This window comes from Malaclemys terrapin, chromosome 3, assembly GCF_027887155.1.
Source record: "Malaclemys terrapin pileata isolate rMalTer1 chromosome 3, rMalTer1.hap1, whole genome shotgun sequence".
Lineage (NCBI taxonomy): Eukaryota > Metazoa > Chordata > Testudines > Emydidae > Malaclemys > Malaclemys terrapin.
The window spans coordinates 123,553,992-123,579,744 of record NC_071507.1 but is presented as its reverse complement, the minus strand read 5'-3'; the positions used below and the strand labels follow the sequence as shown (position 1 = coordinate 123,579,744).

General features: G+C 41.3%; 1 protein-coding gene across 2 annotated transcripts; it reads right to left on the bottom strand.

Moving 5' to 3' along the window:
- Nucleotides 1-61: 61 nt before the first annotated feature.
- Nucleotides 62-25,753, bottom strand: TUBE1 (tubulin epsilon 1). 2 transcript variants are annotated; one of them, XM_054023775.1, is made up of 12 exons: nucleotides 25,638-25,753; nucleotides 25,487-25,560; nucleotides 22,879-22,931; nucleotides 18,023-18,080; nucleotides 17,252-17,367; nucleotides 16,519-16,640; nucleotides 14,306-14,493; nucleotides 12,087-12,262; nucleotides 9,648-9,788; nucleotides 7,636-7,776; nucleotides 4,065-4,239; nucleotides 62-1,175 (listed from the first exon to the last, which is right to left on the bottom strand). In XM_054023775.1, the coding sequence occupies exons 1-12, from the start codon at nucleotides 25,660-25,662 to the stop codon at nucleotides 1,017-1,019; spliced, it is 1,428 nt and encodes a 475-aa protein (XP_053879750.1). In that variant the 5' UTR covers nucleotides 25,663-25,753; the 3' UTR covers nucleotides 62-1,016. The 2 variants fall into 2 exon arrangements, with proteins under 2 accessions (XP_053879750.1, XP_053879751.1); XM_054023776.1 differs by lacking the exons at nucleotides 25,487-25,560; nucleotides 25,638-25,753 and adding an exon at nucleotides 24,960-25,201.

The following is a 25,753-nucleotide window of genomic DNA, read 5'->3' as shown; positions in this document are numbered from 1 at the left end:
ATTGTGTCTGGTCATACTGCCACCAGAGCTCTCTTCAAAGAAACTTGTAATTAAAAAAAAAAAAAAAAAATCATTTTATGGGTCCATTTGCAGTTGCTTAATGCAGTTTTAAGACAAAGGAATCAGGCTTGGCAGACAAATTCTGAATATCCGCATATTTTATTCTGCAAAAATATAAGAGTTGTTATTAAGACAACGGTTTATAAATATAGTCTGATCAGAATACAAAAATCTCTAATTATATATTTAAAATATGCTTCTATTTTAATTAGGTTCTTTTAAGACTATAATCTTCGTTCACCAAACAATCCATATCTTAAGTACATATGATCACAGTTATTGGATAAAGAGGCGGCATACTATGCTAGCCTCTTATCCCCATCAGTACATAAACCAACATTAGTGCAATCTACAGTTCATGAAAGGTGAAGCATTATTATACGATATATTAGGATTGTACTTGATGCATTCGTTTTGTCAAATTATTCTTGATAGTTTTAATATCAACTTGGAAAATTTTAGTTCAATTACATCTAAATACAATGATGAAGCAACACTAAGTTGTGAATAGTGACACACATCACTTAGACCATCATTTTGGAAATAAATTTTCTAGGATATTAGGAACTTCAGAAATGACACACTAGATGCCTTTCATCTCAAAAAAGGAAATGTAGGATTTCCCTTCCCTCGTGTATCTTATACCCAGGGGACTCTGCTCCAAAGCAGGGATCAATTAGCGCAAGTTGGTCCACGGAGTTCACCAACTCCATTTTGGGCTGTTATAATTCCTCCCTTCTCTCCTCCTGGCAGATGTGATCTCTACTTACTCTGCTAGTGTGCAGTATATGTTGGTCCCTTTTCCACAGGCTGAGCACCTGATACAACACTCCCAGTCAGCCTGGAGAGGGACAGTACCAGGAACCCTGTGGAATGATTAGTCCTAGGTGCTTCACAACCCATCCAGTTAGCTTAGGCAGTCTGTTGTTCTGCAAATGAGAACAATTCTTCTTCTGTTACATAGCTATCTTCAGTCTTGAGGGATATGTTCTAGGCGCACTTTTAGTGGCATCTAGCTGGTTATACTCCTCTATTAGATCTGACAAGGATGATATGGCTTCGGAGAAACAGCTTTGCTCCATCCCATCAATGTGCAAGTAATGGTGAAGGTGAGCCTATAAGAATATACACAGATTAACTATATCCTTTTCTGTGCACAAGAAGTTAGATTAATCTAGCTCAACATACATTATTGTTTAGCCTGCCTTGAAAGGGGACAACAAGCACTATCATAAATAGATTGAAAGATTGTCTAGATTCACTATATCCTTTGCTGAAATGCTACTTAGCAACTTCCTGCTGCAATACTCTGGGGCATGCCCACACTACAGCTGCTTCAGCGACAACTACAGTGCCAGAGCTGTGTTGCTGTAGACTTTCCCCACATTAATGGAAGGGGTTTTTCCACTGATGTAGGTAATCCACCTGTCTGAGAGGTAGTAACTAGGTTCTTCCGTTGACCTAGCTGCATCTGCACTGGGGGTTAGGTCAACCGTGCGACAGCGCTCAGTGCATGAATTTTTTCACAGCCCTGAGTGACGTTGCTAGGTTGATCTAATTAATCTTTGGGTGAGTAGGGAGGGGATCTTGAACAATACTGTCAGCCAGATCAGTCACATGCCTCATTCTCCATCCTGTCTTACTCTAAATAAAGATCATTAAGGAGGCTTGTTCCTTTGTGTGGAAGCTTGTTGAAAGGATTCACCAATACATAGTTAAGAATCTTAGGCTACGTCTACACTGCACCGCAGTGCAGACTATTGGGGGTGTGAATTGCAGAACATACCAAAGAGTTGCACACTAACTGCCCTGTGTGGATGCTCCTAGCATGAACTTAAAAAAGTACCTAGTTCACGTTAACATAGTCCTAACAGTTAGAGAACACAAACTAGTTTGGCCAGCAGCATCCATATGAGGCAGTTAGTGCGCAACACTTTGGTACACTTTGCAATTCACTCCCCAATAGTCCACACTATGGCACACTGTAGGCAAGCCCTTAGTGTCACTTCTGACCAAGCCCTTTATATTGAAAGCCAGGTGCCAGTTGTGGTTCAGAAGTGTTTTTTCCAGTGCTGCAAGATATCAAGATAGTAATGGAGTAAAGGCAATAAATGCTTTATTATTGTAATTCCTGATTAGTGGAGTTTACAGCAGAGCTTCTCTACTATTTGCCATTAGTTCAGAATGCAGCAGCATTTTTACTCATTGGTTTGACTGACTGTTGGCTGCTTCTGAAGTGGCAGTTGGTCCATAACATTATTATTTTCAAAAGTCTTTAAGGGCCTAAGTCCTGGGTACTTTAGAGACCCCATCTTGAACGGGGGCAAGGCCTTCATCCCTGCTCCAGCCCATTTGTGACAGGCAAAAGGGCTGCAGCACATAAAGAAGCCCTAACAACCCTGATTCTGTCTGGGAAAGGTGGCCTCCCGAGACTCCCCTTGAAAGGTTTGGTGTAGAATGGGGGTGGGTGGAGCAGTGCTGTATGTTGCAGAAATTCTGGGCAGCGCTGCAGTCCATAGGATAATCTGGGGAAACTGCTGTAATTTAGACAAGCCCTCAGGGTTGCCTACATTACGCTGAGGGCCTCTCTGGCCCTTGGAGAAGCCCAGGATTGGGAGGGCACAATGACTCCCCCCGGGGCTAGAAGTTAAGCGCTTATGTTTATCTGCCACCCACCTTTACAGGGCCAATCAAAGGAGGCTGGCAGATAATTGTGGCTTTGTTGTAGTGGGCTGCAGTGTCTGGAATTCACTGAAATTAGTGTTTAGCCAGGACTACGCTTAAAATGTAGCTAACTACGACCTAGCTACCTGGCTCAGGTATGTGAAAAATTCAAACCCTGAGTGCCATTTTTAAGCTGATTTAACACCCCAGTATAAATGCTTGGGGACTGGGAGGTGGATAATTTATATTAACAGAAAACCTCCTTCAGTCCACATAGGAAGCATCAACAGCTCTGGCACCTATAGTGTAGACATGCCCTAAGGTTAATCTTCCCACTTTTTAGGATTCCTTTAAAAACATTGAACTTCCAAAAGTGTTTTAGAACAGTGGTTCTCAACTGGGATACATGTACCTCTGGGGTGTGCAGAGGTCTTCCAGGGGGTGCATCAACTCATCTAGATATTTGCTATTTTTCAGTAATAGAGCACTGTGACACACTTGTATTTTTAGGTCTGATTTTATAAGCGAGTAGTTTTTAAGTGAGGTGTAACTTGTGGGGTATGCAAGACAAATCAGACTCCTGAAAGGGGCACAGTAGTCTGGAAAGGTTGAGAGCCACTGCTTTAGGATATCCTATTAACTCAATATAGGGTTCTTTTCCTTTCAGTCTTTTCTTGGGTTATCTGCCCAACTTAGTTTTAGTTGTTAACTTAAACTCCACCCTCATTTTAGCTAAGGCTATATGTTTGCCACAGCCACGACTTTCATGACAAAACTGAAGTCTCAGTCTGTGTTACAAGACAGCTTCATTGGATTTTACAAGTTTGATACAGTGAGTTAGAGTACTGGTGTTAAAAACCTAAAGGTTTTTTGATGATCAATAGCACAGGACTTATAATGACAAACATTAAAAAAAACCCTATGAGCGATAACTTAGTTTACGTTTCTATCTTTTGCTTTGACAAAGCCACAGCTTTTCCAGTTCCTTTGCCATGGCAAACAAAGAGGCTTAATTGAAGTGTTTTTAGGTATATTTAGAAGGGCTACACTTTTGTAGCATGCTCCCAGCTATACTGGTGGGGTGCAATTCAGATATAGGATGTGTTATCAAGACACTCATTCTGGTGGTACAGGAATACTAATAAAAAAAGAATGCATTGTTTTCGAAAAGATAGGTCCACAACACTGCTTTGCATTCGGCGTGCAAAGTCTATTGTATCTATATTAAAGCAATATCTTCTTTGTTACAGCTTGCACTGAAATTTGCTTTTCTCCTCCACTTCTCAAAAAATAAAATTATAGAAGAGACTACTGGAATGTTATGCTGCTTTTCACCGTACCTTTTTCTTGTACAGCTTCATGAATCTGTCTTTGAGCTCTGTAAAGGTCGGTTTCACACAAGTGTTGTTTGCTAATGCCAACAGTGAGTGAGAATGGCCCACAGGAGGTACTGAACATAGGCCAGTTTTCCAACCTTCTTGATTCCATGAGACAAAATGAAGGGAAGGCTTCAACCTGCAATACATAAATTCATAGCTTAAAATAAGCAAGCAAGCAAAGAGGTACAGTACATAGCACAGTGTTAACAGTTCTGTTTACTTTGCTAAAACAAGCAATCTCAAGGGCACCTGCATATAAAATTTCAGGAAGAAAAAAAGCCATTACAATTAGCATTTGGCATAACTTTTTTTAGACTTTGTAACATGGAATTTGCAGCTTAATTAATGTAACCTTAAAAACCACAGGAGAATGATAATTTTAATAATAATTTGTTCGTTTATTTTATATTTCAGTATTAAAAATAAAGCTACCTTCAAGGGACCCGTATCATAAGACACTTCACTCAGTTTCCCATAAAAAAGGGAAGCCTAGCTGCAACCAAAACTAGTCAGACAGTGTAATAAGAATATGCTGTCTATGGCATCTATTGTAAGTTTGTTGACATATTATATAGGCTATTTGCTGGTGCTGGGAGAAAGGACTTATCTCCCAGTAACTAAGGTTCTTCAAGATGTGTTGTCCATATGGATTCCACTCTTGGTGCACATGCACAAGATTGGATTCCTTTGTCCATTGTCTTGGGGCTGCCCCGGTGCCTTAGGTGTCCTCACACCTCAGCACCCGAGGTCATAAAGGGCAGAGCAGGCCCAACCATACTTCATTTCTTTTGTCAATAATAAATCCCAGAGGAGGACTCTGTAGTAGAAGGGAAGGAGGACGGGTCCTGGAGTCCATGTGCATAACACATCTTGAAGAACCACAGTTGCTGTAAGGTTAGTAACCATTCTTCCTTCAGTGACTGTCCACACAGATTTCACTCTTGGTGACTGTCTGTTTCTTTGGAGATGGGTACTGGAGTCCTACTTTAAAAATGACTACACGACAGCCCTACTAAAATGGGCATCTCATCTGGAAGCCTCTACAATGAGTGAGTTGACTGAGCTCCCGGAGGTTGCCTTACATATTTTCAGTAAGGGATATTCCCCAATCCGGTAGCAGAGGCTGACCTAACTCTAGCAGAATGAGTTCTAATGTAGCTAGCTGTTTCCAACTTGGATAGCTTGTACCATGTTTTTATATAGCTGAAGATCCATTTTGATAGGCAGTATCCTCACAGGTTGACCTTTAACCTTCTCAATAGGGTTGGTAGAATTCAATGTTTTTTAAAATAATTTTGACAGATACTGATATTTATTTTCAAGTATTTTTTATTTTTAGTGATTTAAATGATCACAGTTGTACAAAATTATGGGTTTGAAGCATTTTTTGATTTTTAATCACACAATGTTGTAAATTATGGTGGTGGTCAGATTTAATGACAGTAGCCAATGAGATAAAAAAAAAAAGTTAAAGCTTTATAACTGTTAAAACCCAAATTGTCAATATCCCATGTCAAAATATACAAAGTAAATATCCTTAATTCAAACTCTAAGAAGTTTTTAAGCATCATTTTTTACTTTGCTTACCTGTAAATTTTGATTATTACTAGGGCTGTCAATTAATCACAGTTAACTCACACGATTAACTCAAAAAAATTAATCACGATTAAAAATAATTATCGCAATTCATCACAGTTTTTAATCACACTGTTAAACAATAGACCATCAATTGAAATTTATTATAAATATTTGTGTACTTTTTCCTACATTTTCAAATATATTTGAAAATACCCCTTCATGTTTCGGCCACCATTCCAGAGGACATGCTTCCATGCTGATGACGCTCGTTAAAAAAAAATAAATGTGTTAATTAAATTTGTGACTGAACTCCTTGGGGGACAATTGTATGTGTCCTGCTGTTTTACACCTGCATTCTGCCGTATATTTCATGTTATATCAGTCTCAGATGACGACCCAGCACATTTGTTTTAAGAATACTTTCACTGCAGATTTGACAAAACACAAAGAAGGTACCAATGTGAGATTTCTACAGGACTCGACTCAAGTTTTAAGAATCTGAAGTACCTTCCAAAATCTGAGAGGGACAAGATGTGGACCATGCTGTCAGAAGTCTTAAAAGAGCGACCCTATGATGCGGAAACTACAGAACCCGAACCACCAAAAAAGAAAATCAACCTCTGTTGGTGGCATCTGACTCTGATGACGAAAATGAACATGCGTTGGTCCGCTCTGCTTTGGATCATTGTTGAGCAGAACCCGTCATCAGCATGGAAGCATATCCTCTGGAATGGTGGCTGAAGCATGAAGGGGCATACGAATGTTTAGCATATCTGGCATGTAAATACTGTGCAATGCCAGCTACCAAAGTGCCATGCGAACACCTGTTCTCACTTTCAGGTGACACTGTAAATAAGAAGTGGGCAGCATTATCTCCCATAAACGTAAACAAATTTGTTTGTCTTAGGGATTGGCTGAACTTGTAGGCTCTAAAGTTTTACACTGTTTTGTTTGTGAGTGAAGTTACGTAACCAAAAAAAAAAAAAAAAAAAATCTACATTTGTAAGTTGCACTTTCATGATAAAGAGATTGAACTACAGTATTTATATGAGGGAATTGAAAAATACTTTAAAAAAAATCTTTTTACAGTGCAAATATTTGTAAAGAAAAAATAATATAAAGTAAGCACTGTACACTTTGTATTCTGTGTTGTAATTGAAATTCGTATATTTAAAAATGTAGAAAAAATCCAAAATATTTATAATAAATTTCTATTGATAGTCTATTATTAACAGGGCAATTAAAACTGATTAACCACGATTAATATTTTTATCTCACGATTAATCGCAATTACTTTTTTTAATCATTTGACAGCCCTAATAATTACCAATGGAAATATTTTTCACCTGGTTTGCTTGTATGATGAAATCAATGCTTACCTACATTTATCAATAAAAAAATGAATCCTTCCAAGCCTATCATCAAAGATCACTAGTTTTGCTTCTGAATGATTTTGTCATTTAAGGTAATATAACAATGCCCTTATTACATCAAGCATATGAAGTTTAGCTTCCCCTGGGATTGAGTAAGGCTTGGGGGGAAAAACTGGGAGATGAACTGAACCATTCTCTCAGCAAACATCTTTATGACAGGTATATGACAAGAATGGTGAGGTTTTTTGATGGTATGCAGATAACTATTTGGTAATCACTTGGTCATAACCACAAACAGATTTGTCTTGGAAAAGGTCCCATGACACTTAGAAAGGTTCACTACTTACAAAGCTTATTAACAAATTATGTCATTAGGAAGCACAGAATAGTATTTTCAAGCTCTTTCACTCTTTCTGTTGGTCATTAACATTTCCTCTCTCACGTAACTATAACTAAACTTTTCTTTTTTTGCTGAATTTATTGTTTAAACTTTTTGTATGAATAGGGAGCATCTGTGAGCATCTGACAACAGCTTCTGTATTAAGTATTGGGCACAAACAAGCCATACAAATAGATCAAACCTTTCAATGTTTCTGCGAAGGTCTGAAACCTGTACATTTCCTCGAACCAGAAGTGCACAGGCAAGGTACAAGCTATGCTTTGGGTCTGCTTGAATCAACTGGTGGTCTTTGCTGAAAGCATCTGAAAACATTTGATCCAACCTAAATTAAGAAAAAAAAGGCAGTTATCTACTTTTATTAAACATGTTGAAGTTCTTCACTAATCCTATAGCTTGTAATTTAAGAGCAACTGAAATTCATCCACTTCCTTGTTATTTTAAAGTATAAATTGGACAGTCAACACATTTTTTCAAACAATAGTACAAGCTGGGTGGCCTATTTCAACCTACATCCTCTTATGACCATACATTATTTGCTTTTCTTGGCACTCTTATCTTTGAGCACCTTAGCATATAAATTACACCAAGTTCAGAAATAGTGGATATGGGGGAGTAAGTTACATGCCAGTAACTTGTGTTGAGTATACCAGTCATGTCCCAGACCTGTGATGAATGTACCAGAGTTGATGCAACCTGAATCTCAGTGGGGTAAAAGATGGTTCAGGTTACAACAGACAAGACTTCCCTATTCTCTAAATCTAAGGATTTTTTTCTCTGAACTTTGCTCTTTCCAGTTTGTTTGCTTTATACATTTGAAAGCATTCTGAGTACTGTCAGATTCCCTTTTGTGTGGCTCTTTCACCCAGTAAAAGGGAAGAGGGAAAAAATTAAGAGAAAAGGAAAATGTGAAAGTAAAGCCATAAGTATTTGCAGATAAAACTGAAAGTATTTCAAATTGATTTTTTTTAGAATTAACTAGATTTCAGTGTCCCTTTACATGAACCATCCTTGTTCCCAGACTTGTGTGTGTGTCAAAGGTTCATTACCTTATTTTACAAAAATTCTATGCCTTTAAAAATATATATAGTATGTGTGTGTGGGGGGGGGAAACCCACTGAACCACACTTTCAACTTTATTTCTTAAAGAGTTGTTTGGCACTTAAAAAAATTAAAAGGAAATTTTCCCAAAAGTTCAAATTGGACTGGTTTATGTAATCTGTGAAAGGAGAGCCATGGTTGAACAGATCTTATGGGGCCCAAAGATGTAAAGCTCCTCTACTGTAGCATTTGGAAAGTTCATAAAGGAGTGGAGTCTTGGGAAGAGAGGTACAATTATACTTGGGCATAATATCGAGTAGTAGATGGTGGAAAGAAAGTTTAAAGCTTTATGACTGGAAAGTTGAGCATGTGAAGTTTTTAATGTAGATAAAAGACTCCACCTTCACAAGTCCCCTTCATACCTTCTTTCAGTCCCTGTATACTCCTTTAAGCCGCTTCCATGTGCCCCAGGTCCATTGTATACAATTGGTCCCCAATCTGTGTCCTCTTCCACTTACCTTGCCCAGAATCTCTCTATTAAAGAGCTGAGAACATAATGCTACCCTCCATGCGTCCCCCATTCCCTACCAACAGTAGGTACATCCCCTAGTCCACTGCATCCTGCTCATACCCCATCCTGGAATATCATCACTGCATTTCCCCTTAATCTTCCACCCTCGCATTTACCTGTACAGAGACCCTCCACTAGCACTGCACCACCTTCTATCACTGCTCTAATAGTGGGATTTAATTCCTTGGTGGAAGGTAGAAATACCCCATCACCAAGCTCTTAATAATATATGTCTTTGCAGTTCCGTCACTGATTTCCAAAGAACCCACTAAAAAGGCACTTCTCCGAAAGGCTAACAAAACATATTTTGAGTTTGTAAGCCAAGCCATTGTGGAGATTGAGCTTAAATAAAACACCATCAAGAACATTTTCAAAGTGAATATCAGGGAAATTTTGGAAATACCACAGTGCTTTTAAATTTCTTTTATTTTTTCCACAGGCTTCCAAAGAAACTTTTATCCTGGGGTTGGATACAGAATATGCAGTTCTCTTTTGTGGAAGTTACAGGAGTTAAAAATAAGGCTTAAACCAGACCTGAGCCATAGCGTAGCCTCCATTACTCCATAACAGTCTATTTCACCTACCTTCTAGAAGGTACATTAACATCAGCCAATGTATACAGAGGAGTCAAGCTGGAAACCAGGTAATGAAGTCGAGGAAAGGGAACCAAATTCATGCTGATTTCATTAAGATCCATATTAAGGGAACCTTCAAACCTGGCAGAGCTAAAAGTTAATAGTACTATTATACAAACAAAATCATTTACTTACAAAAAAATATGTAGAAGCTTCATATGTTACTGTTATATCCATATTTTTTTCCAGTTGTTCCCTAGAACAGAGAACATCATGGAGAAGAAATATAATGCTTGCAGTGTTGTTGAAGCCATGATGGTCTGACGATATAAAAGACACAAAGTGGGTGAGGTGATTTATTTTATTGGACCAACTTCTGTTGGTGAAAGAGACCAGCTTTCGAGCACCACCGAGGCAATCTGTTCCATCTTGTACTTAGCTGTGACTCTCTGATTACCTTTCCAAGACTTGAAGGCGACCTCCGTGGACCTTGAAAGCTTGTCACTTTCACCAAGAGAAATTGGTCTAATAACAGATATTACCTCACCCAACTTGTCTCTCCCGTGAATTATAATGTCATTTTACCAACTGCAGAATTGGTGAATCAATCACTATCATGAGAGTAACTGGTTTTTCATACATTTGTACCAATATTCTTCATTTCTCTTTAAAAAAGCCCTGAACATTAACACTAAGCACCCACTGTTTACTGGTTAAGGTACTGCTCTATAGTGAAGTGGTTTTTGGCTGAAGATAAGCCTGAGGTGTGATAACTCCCTTAGGCTACGTCTTCACTACCCGCCTGAATCGGTGGGTAGAAATCGATCTCTCAGGGATCGAATTATCGCGTCTCGTCGGGACGCGACAATTGATCCCCGAATCGACTCTTGTACTTCACCAGAGCAGGTAGGAGTAAGCACCGTCGATGGGGAGCCGCGGAGGTCGATTTGCCACCGTCCTCACAGCAGGATAAGTCGGCTCGGATACGTAGAATTCAGCTACGCTATTTGAAGAGAAGAGGAGTTATGCCTCCGTCTCACTGAGTTTACTGCACTGATAACAGCAGCCTCAAAAGAAGAGAATCCCCCCCCCCCCCCCCCCAAAAAAAAACAATGGGCAGAAAAAATGGTAGAGAGGATGCTAATTCTGATGTCACAATCCTAAACAAAATGTTCACAGGGTAGCAGCAGGTGGCAGGAGATGGAGGACCAGAGACATGGTATGCTCACAAGATGAAAGAGTTAAGAAACCTGGAAACACTAGACAAAAAAAGTTTTCCTGGGTTTAAAAAAAAAAAAAAAAAAAAAGTGAAAAGTAATCATTAGACATCAGTTTTAGTAACCAAACCTATTTTAATAATGATTTTGCATAAATTCACACATCTTTTGAACCAATCTGTTACAAAAAGTACTCTTAAAGCATTAGTCCCAATTAACTTCAATGGGAGTTCTTATAGTGATTAGTTTTGTATATTAAACAACTAGTGTTTGGGGGGGTAGCAGGTATATTCAAGAGGTGGTGTATCACTACTTGAGTAATATTTGTTTATACCCTGTCTTGTATCATTAGGTTCCTATTTTTAATAAAGGTGAAATCGCATTTCTGCTGCATAAATATTTTCTTATATTTGAATGTACTTCAATTTGTCTTTTGAAAAATCATTCATGAATAACTTCTCACTTTTAAATTTATTTAACACCTACTTGACACACAGCGTAAGGGTCCAAGACCTGAACATCTTAAAAAAATTCTACTTGCCTGTGGTGAGTAATCACTTCCTCCAATGGGCGAGTAAATCATTAAAACAAAACAAAAAAACCAAAACTAGATCTTTAGGGCAAACCATGGATGATAAAAAAAAAAAGTTTCTTTTGCCAGGAGCAAGTTTTCATTATAGGTTTACAAAGCTAGGCTAGCAAGTTAGAAGAGCATCAATCCTAAGAATTCAGATGACCTCTTTTTTCATCTGTACCACAGATTCAATAGGAGAAATCCTGAAGTCAGTGGGGTGTCACTGAAGTCATCTGAAGAAGTGAGGTTCTTACCCACGAAAGCTTATGCTCCCAGTACTTCTGTTAGTCTCAAAGGTGCCACAGGACCCTCTGTTGCTTTTTACAGATTCAGACTAACACGGCTACCCCTCTGATAATTGAAGTCAATGAGAGTTTTGCCATTGACTTCAATGGCACAGGATTTCATTCAATATCCCTTTTAGGGTTTCTGCAGTAGTTTCCTCATGCTAAAATGTAAGCCACTTTGCCAAATTACCCCCTGAAGTGGGTTCTTTAGACTACTGTTACAAGACTTGAACAGTGCTTAACTCTTAATTACAACAGCTGACTAATACCATACTGAGAATGGATCAATATTTTCTCAAGTGCAGTACATCCATTCTGCATACTATCTCTCGCAGCATTACTTGCATAGTGGAATACTCAGTAAGATTACCTTGTCAGGTTCAGCAGCAAGTTAGCCACAATATTGTTCATAGCATCAAATGGCTTCTCCTGTTCAGTTTTGATACTGCCTGCACTTGAGGTTAACAAGCTGTTTTGTTTCACAGTTGATCCTAGCTTTCCAGAATTGGTCATCTGATGAATTTTACTAACTATAGAAAATAAAGACTTGGAGAGAAGACAAATGAAATAATTATTATAAAAAAAGCTTCCAGGTACTCCTGTGCACAGAGCTTTCACATTCAGTGTCCCTGTTTGTTTCAGTAAAAACTTAAAATCTAAGAACAAAAATTTAAGCACAGTAGCTCAAGTTAACAGTTTGTGCCTTTGAAGTCTGCTTCACTGTTTGGTCATTCGTAATTGACTAATGTATTTTTGAACTGCTTTTCTTCAAATGTGTCAAGAAAATATGAAGCTTAACTCAAACACAAGTTTAATTTTTATTCAAATACAGAAAAACCTGTATTTCCTAATAAGGTATTTGTTCTCATATTCATATAATTCAAAAGATTTTTTTCAAATTAAAAAATTCATTTTTGCATGGGGGACAATTTTGTTTATAAAACAATAGCTATATATTGAGAATAAGGATCTTAGAAACAAGGGTTTTTGCAATCATTACCTTAAAGCAGACATAGGAATAAAATTCCCTGCTACAGACCATTTCTGTAAGGAAGGGGAAAAGTACTGGGAAATTTTTAAATAAGGATAAAATTTTCAAAAAACCCCCCCCAAAGTAACTTAGGACCCTAAGTAGGGTTGCCAGGTGTCCGGTTTCTTACTGGAAAGTCTGGTCGAAAAGGGAACCTGTCAGTGTCCGGTCTGCACTGCTGACTGGACACTAAAAGTCTGATTACTAGAGTAAACGTGATAAGCCTCCCTGCCAAGAGAGCAGAAAGATCAACAGCTGTTTAGCTGCTGATGGAGAGCCTCAGCCACGGCTACAGGAGGTCTCTCACAGCTCTGACTGAGGAGGGGGCTGGGGAGTGCCCACAGGTTCGCACTGGTGCTGCAAGCAGAGTGGGTGAGGGGAGGGCAAGCTTCAAGCACGACGGAGAGGCTGCGGGGCTCGGATGTCAGGAGAGGGGCCGTGCGGAGAGCAGCCCCTGGATCTGCTTGCCCCACTGCCAGCTGCAGAGGGGCCTGGGCTTGGCATGCTGCACTGCACAGGGCCACTTCCCAACAGGCTGGGCTGCTCATCCACGCTCCGTGCACGGCATGATCACTGCCCAGGTAGGAGCCCAGCTGCCCCCCAGCGCTACTCCCTGGGAACTCGGGTGCCCGCACTCTCCAGGAGGCAGAAGTTGACAGGCTCTCGCGTGTTGCAGCCACCCTGCCCCGGCCAAAGCCAAGGTAGCCTGGGAGCCAGGGCCCCAAGAGCCCCTCGCTGTGGGGTGCAGAGGAACCAGGAGCAGAGGCTCATTAAACCCTTCAAGAGAAGTGGGGAGACCCTGGAACCAATATTTCTGTGCAAGTTTTCTGGAGCCAGCCAGGGTGAGTGGGTCACAGCTGCTGCTGTGGGGGAGCGGGGGAGGAGGGGGCTACAAACTATGGGGCAAGTTCCCCAGATGGAGGCGACCAACCACCTGCTCCCAGTTCCATGGACCCAGACAGGCAGGGGACACCAGGGCATGTTTGGAACTGTCCCTTGCCTCAGTGTTGGGGGCCTGGAGGAACTGGTCGGGGGAGTTAGAAGTCAGGACTCCTGGGTTCTCTCCCTGGCTCTGGGAGGGGCGTGGGGGCTAGTGGGTTAAAGCAGGGGTGGGGGCGGGAAGTCAGGAATCTTGGGTTCTATCCTCAGCTCCAAGTTGTGTGACTTGAGTGAGTGGCTTATGGAAAGAGCGCCCACCGCAGGTAACTGATGGGGTGGGCAGAGTGTGGTGGTCCCCAGGCTAGGTGCAGGGGAGGGGAGAGGGAGAAGTGACTGGAGGGCAGGATCTTGGAAGAGAGGGTGAAGTAAAGAGCTGGGCCTCAGGGGGAGGGGGAAGGAGCAGAGTGTCCAGTTTTCCGAAATTGGAAAGTTGGCAACCCTAACCCTAAATCTCATTTTCAAAAGTGACTTAAGGAACTCAAGAGCCCAAGCCACTTTGGTTCTTTTTGAAAATAAGTTTCAAGATAACATTTTCCTGTTCATCAATACAAACAAGAAACACTTCCTCTGTAATGTACACCACAAGAGAAATTGACAAGAATATTAATACTCTCTCTTACTTCATTTTCAATTGGCAGCACACAGTCCGCATGCTCATTAAGTTCCTTCATAGCCAGAACACTATTATATGGAGAAGTAATGACATCATCCTCCCCAGAAGGGTAAACTGAAGTAACAAATCTATATACTTCCGGGAACTCATCTTCAAGCACGTTTAGTACAAAAGTACCAAGACCGGATCCTGTCCCTAAGAATAATTAAGAAAAAAGTTACAATTAAAAGAGATAATGCTTAAAACAACATCCTGAATTATTTAAATCCCCTCTGAAACACCGGATTTCTTTGTACATTACAGACCAGATTTTCATAAGTGCTCAGCACTCAGTGATCACAGTGGGAGTTAGTAGAGCTGGACAGGAAAAGGTTTTTCCATCCTGAACTGGGATAAGAATTTGAAAGCTTGAACATTTTCATGAACAAAACATCTGAAAACAAATTTTTTTGGGTCAACTGAAGAAATGTTGAAACAATTTCTAAACTTTTTTTTCAAAAATATTTTGAAATGGGAAATGTGTCAATTTAGCAGGGATCCTGGTCAATTTTCCATCACTGACAATTTTAAAATCAAGACTGGATGTTTTTCTAAAATCTGCTGTAGGAATTATTTTGGGGAAGTTTTATGGCCTGTGTTATATTGGAGGTCAGACTTGATGATCTAGATCCCTTCTGGCTTTGGAATCTATGAAAAATGACCCTTTTCTGTAAAAAGTTTGTTTTGATGAACTGGTGTTTTCTGACTAAAAAACTTTTAGTTGACAAATTCCAGACCAGCTCTTGTACTAAGCTTTTATGAAATACCCTTAAGTGTTACATCTAGTCTACTCTGGAACATTTCTTGTGATGGGACATGGCTCTTCTTAGCAAGTTATTTTATTGTCTAGCTAACTTTATTAAAAACATAAGGATGGATATTTATAAAAGATGTGGTTTCGGAATCTTTTTAGAACACTCAAATATTGTATCCGATCAGCATGTATCTCTACTTAAGCCTAAAATACAGATTCAAATAGCCCAATAATGCAGGTAAAAGAGCATCTTCAGCTTGTGTGTGTAGATATATCATCCTGGGAAAAGGCAGGGTATCTCCATAATGAGTTTTGTATAATTCAGTTTTTGTATGTTTGAGTGTAATTATAGTCAGCGAGATGACTGCAAGTGGTACTTTTTGGTGTTCAAATTTATTTTTCCTTCAGTGACTTCCTTATTAAGTTTGCTCGGTTTTCAAGTCAGAACATGATTTCCCCCCCTTTCTTTACTGTCAACATTAAGTTCAAATCAGAGACCTGAAAATTAAGTGGTGTATCTTCTGCCTTGGACAGCTAATATTATGGAATCTTAACAGCTGACAATTTTAATTATGAGGCTGGAGGATGAGGAGAATATAACTGCTTTTCTGCAATGCGGAGAGTAATAATAAGCAGGTTCTCTCAAACTAAGCATATTACACTGAAGACACAGCACAAAGATACATGGAAAACAGGGGTCTATTTTCATATTCAGTTTTCAGATCCTACCCATTTAAACTACCTTCTCTTAATGTAACAGCACTGAAGTTGTTCAAGTTTGGTGCCATTATGCTAACACCAACGTTGTCATTGCACAAGGTTACCCTTGGATACATTTACAATATGGTACTAAGAGAACACTTCATTTATGCTGATAATAATAGGTAAAAAAAGAAGAAAGCACTGTGGGAGCAGGATGGTCTGACAATCATGGTCCAAACACTCCAAGGGAGAACAGAAAACCACAGATGGAAACAAAAAAATTAAGCTACCTCGTTATCCTCCTTCAAAACCTTCCTTAAAACTCTGCTTTTCTGTGATGCCTACCAAAAAAACCTTGAAAATCATTAGGCACTGATCTACACACACCTACTGCCTATCATGCTAACCAGTATTGTCTCCTTGTGCCCCCCCACTTGTCTGACTGTATGCATCTGTTATCTCTGATCTTATACTTGGATTGTACGCTTTTTGAGGCAGGGACTGTCTTTTTGTTCTGTGTATACAGTGCCTAACAAAAAGGAGGCCTAGGTGCTATGGTAATATTATTACTACTACCAACTTGACTTAAAGGGTCTTTGTTAATTAAAAAAAATTCCTTACCATGTTACCAGTGGCTTATATTATTAAAGTTAAATTTTTTCAAAATCTAGTTCTTTTTTCACTTGTGGCATTTGCAGACATGCTAACCATGAAAAAACGCTTACCACCTCCCATTGAATGAATTACAAAAAAACACTGCAGACAGTCGCAGTGTTCTGCAGTCCTCCTCAGTTTTTCCACAATGTGTTCCCGGTACTGATAGCCATACAGTTTATGACCTACAGCCCTGCAAATATGAGAAATGATAAGAAAATTTAAATTTCCAGCTTTGTACTCTAATTCTTCCTATTCTTGTCTGTATACACAGTATTGTTACAGATGTGCTAACACCTCAGAGAAATTGGAAATTTGTTCGGTTATCTACTTTATTCAGAGTTTCTCCTCCCTTTTTTGTGAGTTGGCGTATATACAAAAAGTCAGGATCTGTGTTGCTTGGAAGTCAGAAATTCATCTGCTCCTGTTATTCACTCCTCTCTTGGTCTCCATGCAAGTTGCATAATGTCCCAAACTAGATTATGACCTTCACTGAAGAATGAGCCGCTGGAACAGGAGAATGCCTAAGACAAATGATCCTTTCTTCATGCAAGTAGGCCAAGTAACAAAAAACAGTGAGGGAAGAGAAACACAGAAGAAATGATATATCAGCAGAATGATTCATAAATAAAATGCTTTTCAAGGTTCTCCTCAAGGTGACAGCAACTCTAAGATTTACTGTTAACGTGTGTCAGTTCCCCCCGGTGCAAGAGAATCCTCTAGAAAGACATTGTTATCATTTCCCTTTTCAACTGCCATCTATTAGTAGCTAAAATTGCTTTGCGAAGAAGAGTTTATTCTCACCAGTTGTTCCCTGAACCAGAAACATCTGTGATGAGCTGCTTGCTATCAAAGACATCTCTCAATGGCCCCTGCAGAATTTCATTCACTACACCCTCCTCCATGTCAATCAAGAGAGCCTTAGAGAAAGAAAAATTTTAATTTAGTCAGTATGCCACTCTTTGAAATAGTTACACAAAAGGGATACGAGCACTTGCAAGATAAAAGGTATCTTGTTCCTTTAAAGTTTCAGGCATAAATATCTTATTTTAAAAAAGATACACTATGACTGAGAAGCCGAATCTAGAAAAATTCACCTTGATCTCCTTGTCAGAAGACAAAATTTAATGAAGCATTATTTCAGTTATTGCAACTTTTGTTTATGCTGTTCAAAATTTCAAGGGTTAAATGCATAACATGCTGAATACTTAGTAACAAAAAAACTGGCACAGATTTTCAAAGATATGATTCCTCTTAAAAACTTATGTTAACTAAGTGGCTCAAATAAAATCCTTTACTGCCCCCTCCAAACAAACGCCAACCATACATGTGATCTACACAATCATTTTCCTAAATTATACATTTCAAATGATTACTGGCATCTGCCCGCAAAGGGGACTATAATACTGTTACACTAACCTGGGGAACTAAAAAATTTCAGTTTTAGTTTGAGAAGCATGTCTGAAATTGTGCATTTAAGACAAAAGATAAACACAGGAAGTTTAAACCATGAGCTCTTTACAGTCAGTCATAAGTATGCAATGTATACAAAATTATCCTTATAAATTGTCTTACTCGTGCTTTTAAAGAGAAGATTTTTCCTTTGTGAATATCAGCACCATCACCACCATTTCTGGAAAAGGGAGAAATGTTTTATAAGATCAGATCCATTATGGAAGTGATACAGTATTGTTAAAATTCTCTTTCCTTCTCATTGATCTCTGCTGTCCAGAGGTTTGACCCAATGCAAAACAATAATGCTCCCCCCCCCCACACACACATATATACAACACACTCTACTTGCAAAGTCTTAATGGAAATTCCCTAAAATAAAGTCTTTACAGGATCCCATCCCACTGATAATATCTCAAGGACAACTTCACGTGACACTAAGGTGGTCAGCATGAAATATTTACCATCAAAAACATCCCCCTACTCATTGCTGGCGAAGTAGCTGGATTCTAGCCCTGGGTCTGGGAGAGGAGTGTAGTACATAGTGGTTAGGCAAAGGACAACTAGACTGGTTTAATCACTCTGAAATGCAGTATGGTGCAGTGTGTAATATTCGGGGCTGTCAAAAGAAAAACCTGGATCCTGTGCCTGCAGTGACGTTACATAAGCTCTCAGCTAATTTATTTTTTTTAAAAAATGGGCAGGGGAGTGTTTAGCAGCTCTTCACTATCTTCTGTGTTTCATAATCTAGTTAATAATAATAAAGGTAATGAATTGTATGGGAATTTAAATAGCACTCAGAGGTTACTCTCTTTTTTCTCCAGTTCAGGAACTTCCCCCTAGGCTACAGGGGTATACAGGGCACAGTCAAGGAACTATGATGTGATTGGAATAACAGAGACTCGGTAGGGTAACTCACATGTCTGGAGCACTATCATTGATGGGTATAAACTGTTCAGGAAGGACAGGCAGGGAAGAAAAGGTGGAGGAATTGCACTGCATGCAAGAGATCAGTATGATTGCTCAGAGCTCCAGTATGAAACTGGAGAAAAGCCTGTGGAGTCTTTGGGGTAAGTTTAGAGATGAGAGCAACAAGGGTGGTGGTCATCTGCTATAGACCACCAGACCAGGAGGATGAGGTAGACGAGGCTTTCTTCGGACAACTCACAGAAGTTTCCAGATCACAGGCCCTGGTTCTTATGGGGAACTTCAATCACCCTGACATCTGCTGGGAGAGCAATACAGCAATGCACAGATAATCCAGGAAGTTTTTGGAGAGTGTTGGGGACAACTTCCTGGTGCAAGTGCTGGAGAAATCAACTATAGCCTGTGCTTCTCTTGACCTGCTGCTCACAAACAGGAAAGAACTGGTATGGGAAGTAGAAATGGGTGGCAACCTGGGCAGCAGTGACCAGGAGTTGGTCGAGTTCAGGATCCTGACAAAAGGAAGAAAGGAGAGCAGCAGAATATGGACCCTGGACTTCAGAAAAGCAGACTTTGACTCCCTCAGGGAACAGATGGGCAGGATCCCCTGTGAGGCTAATATGAGGGGAAAGGAGTCCAGGAGAGCTGGCTGTATTTACAAAAAAAAGCAGCCTTATTATGGGCGCAGGAACAAATCATCCCAATGTGCAGAAAGAATAGCAAATATGACAGGCAACCAGCTTGGCTTAACAGTGAAATCTTTGGTGAGCTTAAACACAAAAAGGAAGCTTACAAGAAGTGGAAACTTGGACAGATGACTAGGGAGGAGTAAAAAAATATTGCTCGAGGTTGCAGGAGTGTAATCAGGAAGGCCAAAGCACAACTGGAGTTGCAGTTAGCAAGGGACGTGAAGGGTAACAAGAAGGGTTTCTACAGGTATGTTAGCAACAAGCTGGTGGTCAGAGAAAGCGTGAAGCAACCTAGCGACAGATGATGTGGGAAAAGCTGAAGTACTCAATGCTTTTTTTGCCTCGGTCTTCACAGACAAGGTCAGCTCTCAGATTGCTGCACTGGGCAGCACAGTATGGGGAAGAGGCGAGCAGCCCTCAGTGGTGAAAGAACAGCTTAAGGACTATTTAGAAAAGCTGGACATGCACAAGTCCATGGGGCTGGATGCAATGCACCCGAGAGTGCTAAGGGAGTTGGCTGCAGGGCCAGCACTTCCACTAGGCGACCCTACGCAGTCGCCTAGGGCGGCAGGATTTGGGGGGGCGGCATTTTGCTGCCCTCGGCAGAAATTCAGCGGCAGGGGGTCCTTCCGCTCCGGATCTTCAGCGGAAATTCGGTGGCGGATCCTTCACTTGCTCCGGGACCTGCCGCTGAAGTGCCCCGAAGATGTGGAGTGGAAGGACCCCCGCCGCCGAAGACCCCAGGCCCCCTGAATGCTCAGAGGAGAAGTGCTACTGCCTAGAGCAGCAAAAACCCTGGCGCTGCTCCTGGTTGGCTGATGTGATTGCAGAACCATTGGCCATTATCTTTGAAAACTCGTGGCGATCGGGGGAGGTCCCGGACAATTAGAAAAAGGCAAATATAGTGCCCATCTTTAAAAAGGGGAAGAAGGAGAATCTGGGGAACAACAGACCTGTCAGCCTCACCTTAGTCCCTGAAAAAATCATGGAGCAGGTCCTCAAGGAATCCATTTTGAAGAATTTGGAGGACAAGAAGGTGAACAGAAACAGTCAATATGGATTCACCAAGGGCAAGTCATGCCTGATCAACCTGATTGCCTTCTATGATAAGATAACTGGCTCTGGATATGGGGAAAGCGGTGGATGTGATATATCTTGGACTTTTGCAAAGCCTTTGATACAGTTTCCCACAATATTCTTGCCAGCAAGTTAAAGTCGTATGGATTGGATGAACGGACTATAAGGTGGATAGAAAGCTGGCTAGATTGTCGGGCTCAACATGTAGTGATCAACGGCTCGATGTCTAGTTGGCAGCTGGTATCAAGCGGAGTGCCCCAGCGGTCAGTCCTGGAGCCGATTTTGTTTAACATCTTCATTAATGATCTGGATGATGGGATGGATTGCACCTCAGCAAGTTCTCAGATGACACTAAGCTGCGGGGAGAGGTAGATAGATAGAGAGTAGGGACAGGGTCCAGAGTGACCTAGACAAATTGGAGACTTGGGCCAAAAGAAATCTGATGAGGTTCAATAAGGACAAGTGCAGAGTTCTGCACTTAGGATGGAAGAATCCCAGGCACTGCAACAGGCTGGGGACCGACTGGCTATGCAGCAGTTCTGTAGAAAAGGACCTGGGGATTACAGTGGACGAGAAGCTGGATATGAGTCAACAATGTGCCCTCGTTGCCAAGAGGGCTAATGGCATATTGACATTAGTAGGAGCACTGCCAGCAGATCGAGGGAAGTGATTATTCCCCTCTATTCAGCACTGGTGAGGCCACATCGGGAGCATTGCATCCAGTTTTGGGCCCCCCACTACAGAAAGGATGTGGACAAATTGAAGGGAGTCCAGCACAGGGCAATGAAAATTATTAGGAGGCTCAGGAACATGACTTATGAGGAGAGGCTGAGGGAACTGGGCTTATTTAGTCTGCAGAAGAGAAGAGTGAGGGGGAATTTGATAGAAGCCTTCAACTACCTGAAGGACGGTTCCAAAGAGGTTGGAGCTCAGCTGTTCTCAGTGGTGGCAGATGACAGAACAAGGAGCAATGGTGTCAAGTTGCAGTAGGGGAGGTCTAGGTTGGATATTTGGAAAAACTATTTCACTAGGACAGTGGTGAAGCACTGGAATGGGTTACCTAGGGAGGTGGTGGTAACCCTCCATCCTTAGAGGTTTTTAAGGCTTGGCTTGACAAAGCCCTTGCTGGGACGATTTAGTCGGGGTTGGTCCTGCTTTGAGCAGGGGGCTGGACTAGATGACCTCCTGAGGCTCTTCCAACCGTAATCTATGATCTGATGAGGTACACATTCTCTCCCTTCCCCTCCCTTCCTGAGTGGGTGATGGCATTTATGCTGCAGCAGATTTGTCATCAAACTAAAATCTCATGTGTTCACCTTAACATACATTTTCTGTTACGGCTAAAAAAAAAGTTATAAAGCAGTCTATGGACAAACATATTGATGTATAACTGGTATTCAAGGAATCAGCATATGAGGAGAACAATGTGGCCAAAGCAGCATGCTTTTTCCTTTATGCCCTTTTTGCAAGGAATCTAAGTGAGTTGATCCAAAAGTCAAACAGTACTCAAAATTTATTATCTGTATTTTGGTTTTTGCCATTTCAATGAAGTCTTTACAAAATAAAGGTTTAAAGCCACTGTTAAAATTGAACTTTGTAACCCCATCTTAACTGTCTTGCAGCTACTGATTCACCATCATATTAGATAGAAAGCTGCTTAATAGTGTTACAGCTAAATACAATGCATGGTAAGCAGTACAACTGTTTTATTCCTTTCATTAAGGAATTAGATGCACACGTGTAAGCAGGGAGGAGTAGCAGGGGTGCCAGTATGGTGGGATAGGTGGGTTTGTTTTTCTTTAAATTCTAGCTATGGATTCTAGGGTTCATGCTAGAACAGGTCAAGTAAATTTTTCAAGGCCTGCATAGATTGTGCTTCTTAAATGAATTCCTCTTGCAAGATCCCCAATCAACATGAAAAATCATAATTATAAAGCCTGACATTTAAATATGACTGAGTGGCTGAAACAGAATACATTTTATTTTAAAGGAAGATTAATGTGCAGTTATTAACTGACTGCTTTTTTTTGGTGGGAGGGAGAAGGGGTGAAGGAGGAGGAAAACACTTTCATAGAATTAGAATAGCAAAGGTCTATATCAAAGAGGAGGACAGACACAATGTATGAAAGTACAAGATGTTAGGATCTCTTTCTAGCACAATTAGTAGTTTGACCTGAAACAGATAAAACTGTAGTTTATTCAGGGCAATAGCAAATAGGGATGGCTGACCTACTGAAATCAATTACTCTGATAAATTTCAAATAGGTCTCTTGATACAGCAAAGCTTACCTGGTATCCACATTTCTAAAGAAGCTGCTTAATGCTTCATCATAAATTCCTTTCTAAAAAACAGAAACGTTGCACAAGTTAAGTTTTAAGTGTGCAATTTTAGAGATTCTCAATGCTATTTATGGCTAACAATGTACAACAGTATTCAGTTAAAATATACACAGAATTTGAAATTATGAAAGTAAACAATTCATTCAATAAAAAACATTTTATTCAACGCAAGATTTAACAAATCACAACCAATATTATATTTTCTTTAATTTTGTGTTTTTGAAGATTTTTGTATTTTATGAAAATACCCAATACGTTTATTAATTAGCATTAAAACTGGCTTTGCTGTTTTACATGTTGTATTTGTTATGGAATTATAGCTGCTCCATATCTACTGTACAGCTGCCCACTAAACAGTGGGCTGAAAATGAAAGCATGTTGCTGTATACAATACTAGAAACATAGGATTTGCCATAATGAATCAGTACTAGCTGCTTTGAAGCAAGGTAGCCAAAAGGACTGCCCACCATTATCTTTATTAACACATTGAAATTTTTCTTAAAATAATGTCTATACATATCTTGCAAATCGGACATATTTCCATTCAGGGGTCCTCAGCATGCTAATTACTGGGCCCATTTATCTGTTACTTTGTCCCTGTGCTGAATATAGGAATGGAGAAGGGACAAATGATGACTTTAGTGCAACTTTATACTCCTTGTTATTTTGGATCCTGAAGGGGGCCTACTTGGATAAGTTAGAGAAACCCCAAGGTTGCTCTGATAAACACTCTATTTGCTGTTGACCATGAGAAGTAGAGAATAGTTGGACCACTGCAGTGTTCCAAATCCACACACTACACAGGGACTTGGAAGGGGAGTGGTGTAGAGATGTTTCACTGATTCTATGTCAATTGGGCAAGCCCCCTGAAGTGGGGGATTCCCCAGGGCCTGTCGCTGCCCCTTTAAGCTGCTAAAGCCACATAATTTGCCTGTGGGACAACAGAGAATTGGGCCCCAAGTGTTCTTTATTGATGTATATTCTCAGCTTTTTTCTAGAAAAATCACTGCTGTTGCCTTGACAGCCAAAGAACAAAACACTTATTTTTTGCAGGGCTTTGGAGCGGAGCCCGGAGCAGCTCTGGAGCAGTGGAGCTGCAGGTTTTTGTACGGAACTGGAACACAGCTCCAAAGCCCTGCAGTATGGTGGCCTGTTGATTTTTTGGCATTACAATTTTTTTGTTCAAGGTCTACATGTGTTTTGATAACAAAATCACTTTCCAGAGCAATGCTCACATATCTTCATAGACTGTACTATTTGTAATGCCAAAAAAACAACAGGCCACCATTCTGCAAATCAATATTAGTACTATACTGAGAAAATACGCACACTCTTTGGCAGTGACTAGATCTGTCAGAGTACCATGGGCTGGAGATGAGTGTATTTGCCATAGGAGAACTGTAGTAATAAAAATAGTTTGCAGGACTTAAAAAGACTTGCACAGGGAGCACATAGGCTTTAGCAGGACTAAAATTGGCAAACGCATTCCCACAGGCACAGAGAAGGATTGGTTTAAATCTCAGAACAAGAGTTGGCAGGTCAAAAGTCAATATATGGCCGTGGGGTTATTTCAGTGACCCAGATACATGTGACTGCAGTGAAATATAAACCATGTATGTCAGCTCCTGGAGGAACCATGCACCATGGAAGATCTTGCTAGGGCTACAGACCAGACCTTATGTGCCCAACACTGGAAAAACCTACGATTGTGATGGAAGGACACCAGAAGGAGGAAGACTGAGAAGGGAACATAGTAACTGCCATACTGGATCAGATTGGGTGAACCAAGGTACATCTAGTCCAGTATCCTGTCTGCAACAGCAGCCAGCATCAGATACTTCAGAGGAAAGTGGAAGAAACCCATAGCGGGACAATGTAGGATAATCAGCTGCATCATGAAAGGCTGATGCAGTCCTGGTTGGAGCTGAAAGTTTGTCAGAAAATCATTCCGATGAAAAATGCCCTTTTCACAAAACCATTTTTTTTTTCAAGAGAAAATTTCAGTTTACCAAAACATTTCTGTTTCTCACCAGGAAAAATCAAAAAGGATGGCTCCTGGTTGGGCCTGGAAGGAAACTGACAAGATACATGTGACTGCTGAGCATGTCAGTTTCACTCCGCAGCTGTCTGGGTCCCGGGCCGGGCGCGACTTTGTTCCACGCATTGGGGTTTCGGTCCCAAAGGAAGATTTTTCGGGAGGCGGAGTTCATGGGATATTTCGAAGCCATTAGTTTCCCCCGCGAACTGGGAAGGCGGCGCGTGGGGCGGCTCCAGCGGCGGGGCGGTGCCAGAGCTGTGGGGGGAACTGCTCATGTCACCCTGGTGAGATTTCAGACCCCCAAGGGCCGCGCTACACGGGTCAGGTCAGGGAGTCCCCCGGCGTCCAGCCCAGTAACCCCCAGGCTGCCCCGGCCCCCGGAGGCGGAGACGGGGGGGGGGGAACTAACGGGACCGCAGCGGGGAAGCCGCGCTCGGGGCGGGGGTCCCAGACACTGCACCGCCCGCGGCCCGGCAGCTGGGGGGGGGGGGTGTCAGGGCCGCTCCCGGGGGCCGTTACCTTGTTGACGGCGGCGTGTTCCCTCAGCGCGAGGTCCCAGAAGCGGCAGCCGATCTGGTTCCCGCACTGGCCCACTGCAAAGCAGGAGAGACACGGGTCAGCGGGGCTGGGGCGGGCGGAGGATGGGGGTGGGGGGGTCTCACCGGCTTACCCTGCACCACCACCGACTGGGTCATGGCCGCCGCTCCGGGGGACCGTTACTAGGGGCGCGCGGGCAGTAGCTGCGGCTCCACCTCCTCCAACCGGCGAGGAGCTGGCCCCGCCTAC